Source organism: Galleria mellonella, unplaced genomic scaffold (assembly GCF_026898425.1).
Source record: "Galleria mellonella isolate WM207_F2 unplaced genomic scaffold, CSIRO_AGI_GalMel_v1 utg40, whole genome shotgun sequence".
Classification (NCBI taxonomy): Eukaryota; Metazoa; Arthropoda; class Insecta; order Lepidoptera; family Pyralidae; genus Galleria; species Galleria mellonella.
In genome coordinates, this window is record NW_026442094.1 from 4,394,440 (window position 1) to 4,409,132 (window position 14,693).

Below are 14,693 nucleotides of genomic sequence, written 5' to 3' on the forward strand. Positions count from 1 at the left end.
TGCTCCCGTCAAAATAAAAAGAATTATGAAATACAAAGCTAAAACTTACACAAATAGTTTAGATGGCAGTCATTTGTATTACATTTGACAGTATTTTTGTTAATTAAGTTGGCATTGTTATGATTTCATCATTTAACTAAATGTTGGCATGATGTTTCCTGACCAAATCCATACATCAAAACCTTTATATTTATAGTATGAAAGTTACGCGAAACTGTCTAGTGCCAACTCATTACGTAGTAATCAGAATTGCTTATTTTTACATAGAAGGGTATGTGACTAGAGGAATCTCTCCAATATTTTTTTTACAAATTAAAACTGAAAAGTTTATATTAAAAGTACTATTTTCCTAACATTTTTTTAAATAATATAATCACCAAATATTTTATTGTGATTTGAAACGAATTTGTAATAAACAATGGCTAATAATTCTATGAGCCAGGCTCCTAATATGCCTAGTATAGGAACTATAAATCAAGGAACAATACAATACGTGAATAATCCGATGCAAAGTCCACAATTGCAATCGAGTTCAATACAAAGCTCTCCCTCACAGCATAGCCCAATGGGTACTCAAGTGCAAACCACCGCTAAACCTGCAACAAGTGTATCTGGAGACCAGACTACTCAGGTTAGTAGACATGTTATAAACTTAAAAGTATGAACAGTAAGACAGTATCTAGAGCCACTTTACTCTGTTAGCCCGTTCCTCACATTGCTTCCATGAAATAGTCATAGTTTTCGTGAATTCGTCATAATGGGTCAATTAATCTTACTTACACTATCAAGTAGAAGTAAAAAGTATTGTTATTTGTGTATCTTTAGACTTTTGAAGAATACTATCAGGTTGTTATGAAAATTTGGGGCACTTTAGTGTGTACAGTACATTATTAAGATAATGTGTTTTTGATTTTCAGTATTTTAGGATTGTTATCTGGGTCACAATCATATGTGTAATCCTAGTGAATATACTTATGTTATTGATTTGTTATGATGTTAATGAATTATGTCTATAGCTGTTAGTTACTAATTTTCATTAGCTAGAATGTTAACTTCCCATTCTGTGTTAGAATAAAGCATTGATTCTTTGTTAGCATAAAGAATTGATGTTAGTAAGAATTTAACTAGTAAGATGATTTCAGCTTCTCAGCCGGCCTCGATTACAAGAATTAGTCAGAGAGATAGACCCCACAGTCCAACTGGACGAGGAAGTGGAGGAAATGTTGCTACAACTGGCAGATGACTTTATAGACACAACATTAAATGCATCATGTTCACTGGCAAAACACAGACATGCTCCAACTGTGGAGCTTAGAGATGTACAGTTACATTTAGGTAAGACAATTTTTAACATATATATATATATTTTTTTATTGCACTAAAACATCTGTATGTACAGTAAGTTAAAAACACAACCTAAAACATTCATAGGTTTGTTTTTTATTAGCTGTTAACTGTCCACTGTGGAATATAGCCTCCCTCATAAGGGGACTTTTGTCCATAGTAGTTATGTTTGGCAGTTGGGTTAGCGACCACAGTTAGACTTTGGTGATTTTTTAAGAGGTGTGCTGTTTTTCGTCTCTCTACTATTATTTTCCCTTAGTCACCTCTGATGACACCCACAGTAAAGGAATGAGTTTACAGGTTTATTTGCATTTAATCATTGAACACATGAATAATTGTGAGCAGGTTTAATTGCCATTATATTAATCACTATTGTGAGATATCAAATGGGATGCTACAGCAGTAACTGCTGTCATATTGTCTAAATTGTAATATTTTTGTAAGTGTACTAATATTAGGCTAAAATGATTTTAAGAGTTAAGAGTTTCCAAAATTCTGATTTCTCTGAAGGAGGACAGATGGTAGTCTGTCTATATACATATTTTTGTTGTTGTTCTTGACAATTGAATCGACTTTATCCAGAAGTCTTCTTCAGGAAATGTTTGGCGCTTTGCATCACAGCGTCTAAGTCGCACTGCGGGCTACAGCTATATAGACATTGAATAAAAAAGTTATAAAAATAAAATTAGAGACTAATTTATTATTATTATAGAGATATTTCTTTTGTTTATGATAATTGGTTTATTATTGTTATATATTAAAGTTACTATAATAATAATCTTCTTAAAAATAACAAAGTTTTATATGCAACATAATTTTATTTCCAATTTTACAGAAAGACAGTGGAATATGTGGATACCTGGGTTTGGTAATGATGAACTACGACCATACAAACGTGCAGCTGTCACAGAAGCGCATAAGCAACGCATGGCTCTTATACGGAAAACTATAAAGAAATACTAGTATCATTCTTAAGTACATTATAGTTTTAGTGTAAATAAAAATTCTGTGAATTGATTTTAAAAATTAATAATTTGTAATAAAATGGATTTTTTTCACCATTCAATCCAAGGTGTTAAATTTCTTGATATTGACTAAGTTCTTTGCAAAAACTGTTATTTTTTGTAACAGTACAGAACATGACTGCTGTAAGTATAATTTTTTTTTAAATATAAATCCTTTTATAAAAATATATAAAATCTTTTATTTTAGGCTAAGTGATCACTTCAAAATTATTATCTATTTAATACAAATCAATATTAATTGAAACTTAAAATAGTTTACATATATGTATGTATATTACTTAGACATATGTGTATTACATAGCAATTAGAACAACAGAGAAATAAATTTTTATATAAGCTGTTATGATTTAAATGTCCTCATAGAAAATGTAAATACAATAATTCTTAGGAATCAGTTGACAACAGACTTGTTAGTTATTGATTTTCGCGTGATTTTCCCACAATCCGTATATTTTTATACTTTTACACATGTTACAGAAGTTCGTGGAAATTTAGATTAGTGTAAATTCGCGTCTTTTATTATACACGATGGGAAAAAATAAATAATTCACGACAAAAGTACCAAACCATATAAAGGCTGTGGCTCGTGTCATTTACACTTCACGCTGACCTTTTACATACTTTCTTAATTATTATATCATAATTAATTTTCTTAATTATTATATTATTTTATTAAGAATTAATTAATTTCATAATAAAATACTCTTTTGAGCCTATCGCTAACATTCCACTAATAGCTTATATACCTATAAGGATTAGATATTTAGAAATGAAAGAAGCCTTTAATTACTATAATACTTTATTTAGTCAACATCACTTAAAGTAGATATATCTGAAAAATCATCACCATCCATTATGAATCTATCCTCGGAAATTTTGTCAGCTCTCAATTCTGCCATAAATATTTGTAACGTTTTCTTGAAATCCCAGTCGTTGGCTTTCAATCGCCTGAAACAACATTACACAAAATGACATATGGTACTCTGGTTAATATAATATAGGAGATAACATTGCGGTTTATAACTATTCAATAGATTATAATAAAACTCATTTATTTTTAATGAATTTTATTGAAGAGTTTGTAAATATCAGATAGTGCTAATTTAGTATCTCGATAACAATATATATTCTTTATTGTACTTGAACAATAGGTACAGCGATTATTTTAACAACTTGTTAGCAAGAGAGGGTTATCTCTAAAAGAGATATCTTCCAGTCAATCTAGTGTAGTTAGAAAAAACAATCATGGTGTAAAAAAAAGTTACTTTACGCAAATTGTAAATACAATTTATCTCGAATTCATATAACATAATACAATCAAAATCAGAAACAGCTAATTATTATAACAGTTCATTTTATTATTAATCATATAATATAACGTACATAGTTAAAATACTTACAGCTTAGCCTCTTCCTTTTTAAGTTGTGTCAAATGCGAAAAAGCTTTGGAGACTGTTTCTATCTCTTCAGGATCTGGATTTGTTAGCGCCAAAATATTCATGTTTCTTATTGGTATCTAAAATAAATTAACAGCTGTATTAGAAATGAAAATACTTTTATAATGTCTCGTTATAATTATCAGTTCACTACTGGATATACAGTTGTACAACCTCACCAGCCACCCTACATATTGGATGGACTTCGCGATATGAACCCAAAATAAAGGAATGATAATTTCGTCTGCGCGATAGGAATAGACTAGCTGGGTAACACTAAATGAGGATAGGAGAGTATGAAGACAGGTCAATTGACCAATTATGAAGGATCCATTAGAAATTAAACCACTTGTTTCCAAATGAGATTATGTGAAGGTCGGCCTGAATAAATGTAGTCTACATTGCTAGCAATGCCGTTAGTCCCCAATATTAAAAATTACCTACTTTCTATGTATGTACGTGGAAACCAGAGGGAGACTGTACAAAAGTCGATTGCTTGGATACCTCTGTCCCATTTGTATTTCAACCATGAAGCAATTGTGTTTGCATGGCTGTGTTTGGTTTGAAGAGTGGGATATGGCGTGAATTTATTGGGTACAAAGGAATAAGACCCGAGTCCTCAGGAATGGCAACGCATGGGGAGTATCATGGGCGAAACAGTATACTCTGTTATGTCCATGGTACTGCTCATATCTATAGGCGACGGTTACCACTTTCTATCAGGTGGGCCGTCAGCTTGTTTGCCGTTCTAAGTTGTATAAAAAAAACCATCAAGATATTTTTTCCATAGACTACGGTGTTAGTTGTATATTTGTAAACATCACTTATATACCATCAGTCATCATCATATCACCCTCAACTGTCCACTGCTGAACATAAGTTAGGCTTTGGTGATGTTTTAAGAGGGACACTGCTGCTCGTTTCTCGCCCTTCTTTAGTCGTTTCTTAAGACACTCAAGGAGAAGATTAATTTTATTACTAGAATTAACATTCAGTTCTGCTGTTTGTTGTTGAATATATTTTTTTTTATTGTTAGGGAGGCAAACGAGCAGACGGTCCACCTGATAGAAAGCGGCTACCGTCGCCCATGCAACACCTGCAACACGAGAGGAGTTGCTTGTGCGTTACTGGCCTATGTTTGTAGGCATTTTTTTTTAAATATATTTAATATTATTGGAGATTGGTAGCATACTCTATTGGTAAATGAAGTTTGTACCTTAAAACTGTTTTCAATCTGTTCCTTAGTTGCGCTGCTTATACTGAACATATCATGAGTAATTAAGTATTCCTGTTTGTTGAGGTTTGTTAGTATTTTAAACATAAAAGTTCTTCTAAATTGAAAATATAAATATGTATTTTCAGAGGTAAAATTTTTTTCGTCTTTTTCTCTGTAAATTCCGTCTATAACTATCATCAGCATGTCTTTCTGAAACAAATTAAATATTGGATTAAAAGTAAACAACAGATCTAACATCATCAAAGGGAGGGGGGGGGGAGATTATTAGTAATAAAACTAGCAATATATCTTATTAGATCCACCTCCATATGGTGTCCCATGGAAATCTTTGTGATTAATTATTATTGTTTTCGCCAAAATGGCCCAATTGACCTTTCACCTTCACCTATTATTCTTCACTGGTGCCCTACCAGCGTAGTCCGATAGCGCATGCGGGATTATATTTCCTCTATTAAAAAAAAATTGGATGTTTGGAATTAATTTTGAGTTTTTTTTTAACTGATTTTCATAATTCCTTCTTCAATAGATAAGCTTCACTGTCGAGATTTTAGATAAATTTTTGGATGACCGAAGCCGCTTCCTGGAGCGAAATTTAATTCAAAATTTTTAAACAACGAAATGTGTGCGAAACAAACCAGTGAACATCGGTTTGTTTTGTTGACAGATTGAGACATTTTGCTTTATTTTACATAAATTTTGCTCTGTAAGAAACGCGATACAGATCATTTCTCTGCAAAAGATACGTTTTGAATGTCAAGGCTATTATCAAAATTAATTTACAAAAAACTTACATTGTGTATAGGAACATCTACGCAAAACGTGGCCGGATCATGAGTGGAAGCTGGAAAACTGTTTAGAGCGTTATATATAGCATTCTCTTTGGTGTAATATTTTTTGTACGCCAATACCAATTTTCTTTTCTCAGGGTCCAACACGTTTCGAGTGTAGTGTTTGTAACAAGCATTTAATTTCTGTTGCTCCGATTCTGAAAACAAAAGTTAATATTTTAATGTTAATTGTGAGACTGGGGTCGATTCTGAAGCACTAATTCTCTAAACTTTTTATTTATTTTTTGCACAATAAAACTGTGTACAAGTAGGGGGAAGGGATTGTTAGTGGTGCGGACTACTAGTCCCATTGCTAGCAATGAACCTCGTCGGGTCGACCTTCTCGTGGTCCCCCCTGGAAACCATCATGCTGAATTCCGGGTGGATTCATCACTATGGGCTAACTGACTTGCTATTTCATTCTATTTCACTTATCATCCCTCACTGGTGCCCCGCCAGCGTATATCATTAGCGCAGGCGGGGTTACCATTTCATTATCATTAATTAAAAAAACAAACTATGTACAAGTGGCGAGGTTAATGCCATATGACATTCTTTACAAGCTAATCATTAATTTAATAATAACTAATCATAGTAAGAATTTATGTCTAAAATTAAAATTACAATTTGATATTAAAATTCTTGTTTTGTGTACCAATAAATTTCTTATAGAAATTAAGTCAAAATTCTTATAAATTTAAATTGTCATATTAAAATAAAATAGTAATTTTGTAATTATGATATTACATTATTAATAAGATTTTCCAAGAGTCAGCAACGCGCGCGACGATTCTAGTGTTAGAGGCGTCCATAGGCTACGGTAATACCGTTTACTCTCAGACGGGCCATATTGCTTGTTTGCCCCCATAATAGTATAAAAAAAAATAAAGATTAAGAGATTTAGAGAAACGGCGTCTAAGAATCAATCCTACTAAACCAATCATCATCTTCATACACTTGTACTAAATTTACTTACCATTAAATGATGTTGATATGGTCAATACTGCACCTTTATCGTAAAATGAGTCTATTTTCCGTGGACACGTGTCGTAATGCGAGTAATAAAGCGTTAAAAACTTCTCCACAACCATTTTGGAGTACTTTTCATTTGTCATCATATAATTCCTGGAGAATGGATACATGAATCCGTGTGAATACAACTTTATTCCATCCTGAAAACAATCATAAGTAACTACTATTAATGGAGAAGGAATTATTAGTAATGAAGATTAGCAAGCCTGTTTCTAGCAATATACCATATATCGAACTCTATCTACCTTCATGTGGTTCCCTGGAAAACCATTAGAATAGAATAGAATAGAATAGAAATCATTTATTCAAATAAACTTACATTGAAGCACTTTTGAAAAGTCATTACATTTTTTTTTAATTTACCGCTCGTTCGGAAAGCTGTCTCATCACAAGAAGAACGAGCAAGAAACTTGCGTGATGCTCTTTTAAATAATTTTATTATTATTTTACATTTTTAAGTTTAATTGTGTGAATACAAACCACCAATTAGCACTAATTCAATTAAATACTCAAAAAGAAAAAAAAAATTGAATACATAACCAACTGGTTAAACAATTAATAAGAGGAAATCAGTCATAGTGATTAGAGCAGACCAGTCCCTACAAGCAGCACCCGTTCACGAGTATGACGGATGAGCCAGCCATCACTGCGCTCGACCATATTTTAGGGAGCCCAATGACCCGGCCCACCACGCCGCCACAAGTCTGGACATTTTAGTGAGCATGACTACTCAAAACACTAGACCACGTCAAAGCTACTCACAATTGCCATCTGATAGTTATAGTATTCACATTTTACATAAGAATGCATGCGGCAATTAATACAAAAAACCGCTACGCTTTCATATTTCTAAAATTAATCAATTAAATCAAGAAAGCAATGAGAAAATAAAATTATAACGTTGTATGCTAATAAACTAATTATTTACTTGATATGTTGTCATCTATGAATTCGTCTATCCTGTAATAGGCTTTCTTACATAAAAATTGTTTAATATAAGATTTGAATTGCCTCTCTGTCAGATTTAATGCAGATTCCGGCAGTTTATTATAAAATCTTATGCAATTACCATAGAATGAATTACTGATTTTGTGCAGACGGCATTTAGGTAAAATAAGCTTATTTATATTGCGTAAGTTTCTACTTGTACAGTCTTTGAGTTTTTTAAAACTCGCTAAGTTCTTCCGTGTATACATAATATTTTCATAAATGTATTGTGAAGTAACTGTGAGGATATTTGAGTCTTTAAAGCACTGACGTAATGACTCTCTTGAACCCATACCATAAATAGAACGTATGGCTCTCTTTTGTAAAACAAATATAGTATTTATATCGGCTGCTTTACCCCACAGCAGTATGCCATAAGACATTATGTTATGGAAATAACTAAAATATACAAGTTTAGCCGTCGCCACGTCTGTTAATTGCCTAATTCTTCTAATTGCATATGCAGCAGAACTGAGTCTACTGGCTAATTTTGAAATATGGGGCCCCCATTGTAATTTCGAGTCCACTGTTATACCTAAAAAAACTGTATCATTAACAAAATTTACTATTTCGTCATTAAGCAATAACTGTGTATTTATTAGTCTTACATTAGGAAGTGTAAATTTTATACACTTTGTTTTGCTGGAATTTAATAATAGGTTATTACATGTAAACCAATTTAATATTGCAGACATAGCACAATTTACATCGTCTAATTGATTACTTTGACGTCCAATTTTAAACACTAACGAAGTATCATCCGCAAACAGCACTATATCTGCAATTTTCTCTACCATAAAGGGAAGGTCATTTATGTAGATTAAAAAGAGAAAGGGGCCTAAGATTGACCCTTGTGGAACGCCCATCTTAATATTAGCTCCCTTAGATTTTACACCGTCAATATCTACAGTTTGAACCCTATCCTCTAAATAAGTTCTCATTAATTTTAGATCATTATCTCTTATACCATAATGTTCGAGCTTGTACAAAAGCGTTTTATGATCCACACAATCAAATGCCTTTGATAGGTCACAAAAAACTCCGAGTGCATCCTGTGACCTCTCCCAAGATTCGAATTCATTATGATGAATTATTTTAGAATGTGTCATGATGGGCCAACTGATCTGATTCCATCCTCACCTATCATCCTTCACCGGTGCCTTGTCAGTGTATACCTATAGCACAGGTGGGATTATCTTTCCTTTACCATCCCTTAAAAAAATACTACTAATAATAGCGTGAATGTGGCGCCCTCTGTCATCAACATAATCTAGACCATCTTTCACAGACGAAGACCATGCCAGAGGGAGACTTTGTACAAAAATCGTTTACTTAGGTACCTCTGTTCTATTCGTGTTTTAACCGTGAAGCAGTTGTGTTTGCATGGCTGTGTTTCGGTTTGAAGGGTGGAATATAGCGTGAATTTACTGGGTACAGAGGAATAACAACTGAGTCCTCAGGAATGGCAACGCATAGGGAATATCATGGGCGAAACAGTATATTCTGTTATATCTATGGTACTCCCCATGTCTATAGGCGACGGTTACTACTTTCCATCAGGTGGCCCGTCAGCTAGTTTGCCATTCTAAGTAGTATAAAAAAATAAAAACAAATGCCATATGGTTTACTGCATGACAACTTTACGTGTTCTCCAACGCACGAAGCAAGTTCATAATATATATGTAGGTATAATGTAGGTAACATGAGTATTATATGTAGTTATTTTTAAATTACTGTTTAATATTGTTTTCCTATTTATTTGCTTATTAAGTTAACAATTAATAACATAATTATTTCTGTCAACGGTCGATTGGTTGAGAACGCTATATAATGTCAAGTCCGCCATGTACACTATCTATGTGTACCAAATTTTAGTGATTGGTTTAGGCGTTGAGGTGTTAAGACGTGACAAACACACTTTTATTAGCCAACAGGCTGAAGGACAACCTGATAGCAAGTGGTAAATGTCTCCTGTCAATATGAGACATGAGCACCATGACCATGCACATCACAAAATAATGCAATATAATAATATAATTCCCATAACAGTTCCTGAGATCTAAATTACAGGGCATGCATACTGCTGAAACAGGCATAGAAAAACCGTTACTACTCAGTAGCAATATGTTTTTTTTTTATAACACAAGGGGCAAATGAGCATGTGGCTCACCTGATGGTAAGTGACTAACGCTGCCCATGATCAGCCACACCAGAGTCACTGCAGGTGTGCTGCCGGTCTTATAAATGTATTCGTTTATATATGTAATTTTAGTATGTATGTTTATCAATAATTAGTAGTATCGCATTCGAGTGTTCTGACACTTCCCTATGGTTGACTGGGAGAGAATGCTTTTAGGATTAAGTACGCCATGTACACATATTTGTACTAATGAATAAATAAATAAAATAAATATGTTCTTTTATAGGGTATGATGTCGTATAGTTATGATTAGGACAGAGACACCCATATGGGCAACTTACAAATATTTAACTTATTAACTTACAATTTCAGTAACTCTCGGAAACTTGACAATGAGCTGTTTGACATAGACTTCTGGATCGATGTCCTCACATACTGGGTTACCTTCTAGCCATATTTTTTCTATTTTACTACTGGGTCTATGTATGTCGGCAAGAGACATGATCTGAAATCATCGTTACAGTACAAAGAAGTATGTGGCAATATTTCGTTTATTCATAACAATGATGTAATGTTTCCATAATGGAGGAAATATTTATTAATTAATAAGAAAATAATACAAATATATTCTTTTTTAAGTATAAATGAAAGTAAGTTGTATGCTGATGTAATCTTTCATATGTTAACTTACATTATTGTAACTTAAATTAATGGCAACTAAGTTTCCTTTTGTGAAAAAATTCATTATATCATTCGGGAGTTCACTGGAACAAAATACAAACTAATTAATGTACACATAAAGCTGACATTACACTGTCATCTAACAGTTTCACAATCCAACATGGGTGGAAAGGATTATTAGTAATGATAAAAAGCATCCCAAGTACTATTATTATATGTATGCTGTTTTTTTTTTAATGAATGATAATTAAATTGTAACCTCGCCTGCGCTAACAGTATACGCTGGTACCCACCAGTGAAGGATGATAGCTGAGAATGAAAAGACAGGTCAGTAAGTCCATTGTGATGAATACACCTGGAATTTAGCATGATGGTTTCCAGGGAGAATCATATGGAGGTCGACCTGATAGGGTACATCGCTAGCAATAGGATTAATAGTCCGCATTACTAACAATCCCTTCCCCCCAATATACACTGTTAGGTCAACTCCCACTCCGCGCGGATCATATCCTTTATAAAAACCATAGTGGTAAATTGTCATAGTAATTTTGTCACGACATTGTAACCGATTTGATTTCATTGTCACCTATATCACTCACTGTTTTATAGTCGTTAGTGTAAGTAGGTTTATTTTTCATTATTACCCATTAAAAAAAAACTCCAATATGATTCCAATCTGACCCAACTCACAATCCAAAAAAAAAAAAAACATTTTGAAATAAAAATAAAACCACAGACAAATAAACATAAAATAACTTTCTACATGTAAAGTATTGGAAAAATAGTTGGATTGTTAGATGACTGTGTGGTATCGTCAAAATATGCACCAAAATCATTAAACTGGAATATGTATTACCTTAAATTATTATAGCTTAGGTTTAAAATTTTTGCATCTCGGCCCATTCTAATCATGAGTATTTTAAAATTATTTAGCAGACCAATTTTGTAAAAACATATTTTCCTCTCAACAAATTCTGTAAACAAGTTAGGTTTATTAATACACAAGAATTAATTGTTAGTTAAAATAATGATTTTTTTTATGTAACTTAAAATGGCAAACGAGCTGACAGCCTGATGGAAAGTGGTAACCGTCGCCTATAAATTTCATTGAAAATGTTGAAATATAAAACTAAATAATGTATGATGGAATTGTTCTTCTTTGTTATATATATATACACAAATATATTACACAAAAGGCGGTCTCATTGCTAAAGAAATCTCTTTTAAACAATCTTTAAAAGAAAGAGTTAACTCTGATGAAGATTTTTTTTTGGTTTTGGTCAATTATTCTATGACTGCCTCTATGCATAAAACAATACAGTTTGTAGAGAGATGGTTCTCTTTATTGTCCCCAGGGTTAGCTTGACTAGTTACTTTAGTCCCTTAGTAAGAAAATATCTGTATTGATGACTCGTAAGTACCAATACTTAATATGATGATATTCTTTACTGAAGCGTGATGCCCCCAGGTAATGTTCATTTTCCCCTATGGACATTACAAATGTTTTCCTCCAAAAAACAAGCAGTTATAATAATAAAAAATAAAATAAAAATATTTTACCTGGATCAGAACAGATATTTGATAAATCCAATTCAAGCTTTTCATTGAAACGATTGCTCACAACACTACTGACTATGTCCTCCACTGATACTCTGTTCTCAAAGCATTGTACTGAAGTTTTGTCATTCAAAAGTATGTCAACATTATACATATTCCTTTGGAATGGGAACATAAAATTAAATTTTATGATCTTTAACACAAAGGTGAGGCTACTCGAGTAAAAACTGGCGATGTCACCTTGGGATGTATAATTTACTGGTATCAAAGTTGTTGAATAATATTCACTCATTGTATCAAAGAGCATTCTAGCACTGGCAGACCAATTGTGCACCTACAATTGAAAAACAAAGTATAGTAAAAATTATAAAAAAAAAATTATATATATACGAGGTCTGTCCGGAAAGTTCGTATAAAAGTGTTCTGGAATGCGAGAAAGAGGAGTGGGGAGGCCAGGTAAGCGCAGGACCCCTTCCTTATGTCCCTAACAATGCTTCAGTTCTGGTCTGACCGCCGTGCGGTGCGAACTGGCTTGTCACGCCATCTGTGAAGTTACCTCTTAACGAAACCCCGTCGGCATGGAGCCCGCTTCCGTTGAAGAGCAGCGCGTCGTAATCAAGTTTCTCTCGAAACTCGGCAAGAATGGCCGTGAAATTTTTGCCGATCTCAGAACAGTTTATGGGGATGATGCTGTGAAGGAACCAACCGTCCACAAGTGGCTAAAAAGATTCAGAGAGGGCCGAGACAATGTTGATTGTTTTTTTCGATGTTCGGGGGATTGTCCATCAAGAATTCGTCCCTCCAGGCCAGACAGTTGATGGAAAATTCTACGTCGATGTGCTCAGACGCCTCAAAGCTCGTGTGGCACGAGTTCGTCCAGAATTGGCGCGAGAGGGGCGTTGGATTCTTCACCACGACAATGCCCCTGCCCACACCTCTCTTGTTGTCCGTGAGTTTTTGAGTAAAAATTCCATTACGGTGACCGAACACCCCCCTATTCGCCGGATTTGGCCCCGTGTGACTTCTTCTTGTTCCCAAAAACCAAATTGGTACTTCGGGGGCGGCATTTGGGGGACATAAATGAGATAAAAAAAGCTACGACGGGGCAGCTGAGAAACCTACAACCAGAGGACTTTCAAGGAGCCTTCTCACAGTGGAAACGGCGTTGGCACAAGTGCATTATGTCACAGGGGGAGTACTTTGAAGGGGATAAAATTGATTTACCTGAATAATTGTAAAATAAAATTTTTAAAAAACTTTTATACGTACTTTCCGGACAAACCTCGTAGATATCTCTCAAATACTTTTTAAGTCAACAAAAACAGCTCTATATACCAATTACTCAATAGTTACTACATTACACAATGATTAACATTGTGCTAATATATACACTTTAATATATACACAAAGACTCAATTTTGTGTTACTGTGGTACACGAGAAATTGTGTAACCTCTTTTCTGTACTTTCTTTTTGTTTTTTTTTTGTTTTATTTTTTTTTTTAAGTATGTACCAATATCTAATGTTAGTTGTGTATACAGTGTGTGCTGTATATATATATATATATATATATATATATATATATATATATATATATATATATATATATATATATATATATATATATATATATATATATATATATATATATATATATATATATATATATATATATATATATATATATATATATATATATATATACGACATAATCTCTGAGATAATGTTAATTCTGATATATTTTTCACGATGGACCAATTGATCTACTGTCATCTTCACCTATCCTCCTTCGTAGCATTTCGCTGGCGTATACTGATAGCTAAGTTAACATCTATTATAAAAAAATTATTGTGTGCACTAGTAAGTAATAAATTCAATTAAACAAACCATAAATTTATGAAAATAATGTTTGGAGATATCTTCTTCGTTCGATAGACAGATCTCTATATGATTTGTTAAAGCTGATGTTGCAGTATTTCTGGTCAGCAGGAACTTGGTATAGTTATCTAATTGATATTTTCTTGTATTCATTGTAAGCACATAAATATAAAAATTAACTAAAAAAAATATTAAAAGGAAACAATTTATACACTAACTAACGATATAATTTTTAGTATGTTATTTAATTATTTCACAAAGGAAAAATTATATTATTTAATATAGGATGCATAAGAACAGCAGTGGCGAGACAGTTATCAGTTAAAATTGTATAATAAAAGTTACACACAGAATATAATGTAATTACATCATTACAGTTTATTTCTTAATTATAAATCACATTGCTTTATTTATGAACGTTTATTTATTTATCGTGAAAAATAATTCGAAACTAAAAAAATTACAATAAACAGTTGTTGTTGTTTTTTCTTTTTTTTTTTTTTTTAGTACGTTTGTTCCGTTTGGAACAGGCTAAGGTCGGAGACCATGC

At 32.9% G+C, this 14,693-nt stretch overlaps 2 protein-coding genes across 2 annotated transcripts; one reads left to right on the top strand and one right to left on the bottom strand.

Moving 5' to 3' along the window:
• The first annotated feature begins 236 nt into the window (after positions 1-236).
• LOC113519331 (transcription initiation factor TFIID subunit 12) lies at positions 237-2,377 on the top strand. Its single transcript, XM_026904390.3, has 3 exons — positions 237-631; positions 1,143-1,335; positions 2,180-2,377. Exons 1-3 carry the CDS (start codon positions 419-421, stop codon positions 2,305-2,307), a joined length of 534 nt encoding a protein of 177 aa, XP_026760191.1. The 5' UTR covers positions 237-418; the 3' UTR covers positions 2,308-2,377.
• Positions 2,378-3,150: 773 nt separating this feature from the next.
• Positions 3,151-14,645, bottom strand: LOC113519332 (nuclear RNA export factor 1-like). The gene is made up of 10 exons (XM_052898115.1): positions 14,153-14,645; positions 12,270-12,600; positions 11,566-11,683; positions 10,720-10,792; positions 10,393-10,533; positions 6,846-7,041; positions 5,834-6,027; positions 5,022-5,231; positions 3,770-3,885; positions 3,151-3,317 (listed from the first exon to the last, which is right to left on the bottom strand). Exons 1-10 carry the CDS (start codon positions 14,294-14,296, stop codon positions 3,173-3,175), a joined length of 1,668 nt encoding a protein of 555 aa, XP_052754075.1. The 5' UTR covers positions 14,297-14,645; the 3' UTR covers positions 3,151-3,172.
• Positions 14,646-14,693: the final 48 nt, after the last annotated feature.

Bases quoted from the DNA above. Each gene is read 5' to 3' on its own strand.
- LOC113519332 (XM_052898115.1), bottom strand. From the start codon at position 14,296: ATGAATACAAGAAAATATCAATTAGATAACTATACCAAGTTCCTGCTG. The intron at 5,232-5,833 runs GTAAGTTTTTTG...AATTTGTTTCAG, and splicing joins TAGATGTTCCTATACACAAT to AAAGACATGCTGATGATAGT. The intron at 3,886-5,021 runs GTACAAACTTCA...AATTTATTTTAG, and splicing joins AGATTGAAAACAGTTTTAAG to ATACCAATAAGAAACATGAA.
- LOC113519331 (XM_026904390.3), top strand. From the start codon at position 419: ATGGCTAATAATTCTATGAGCCAGGCTCCTAATATGCCTAGTATAGGA. The intron at 632-1,142 runs GTTAGTAGACAT...AGATGATTTCAG, and splicing joins CTGGAGACCAGACTACTCAG to CTTCTCAGCCGGCCTCGATT. The intron at 1,336-2,179 runs GTAAGACAATTT...CCAATTTTACAG, and splicing joins AGATGTACAGTTACATTTAG to AAAGACAGTGGAATATGTGG.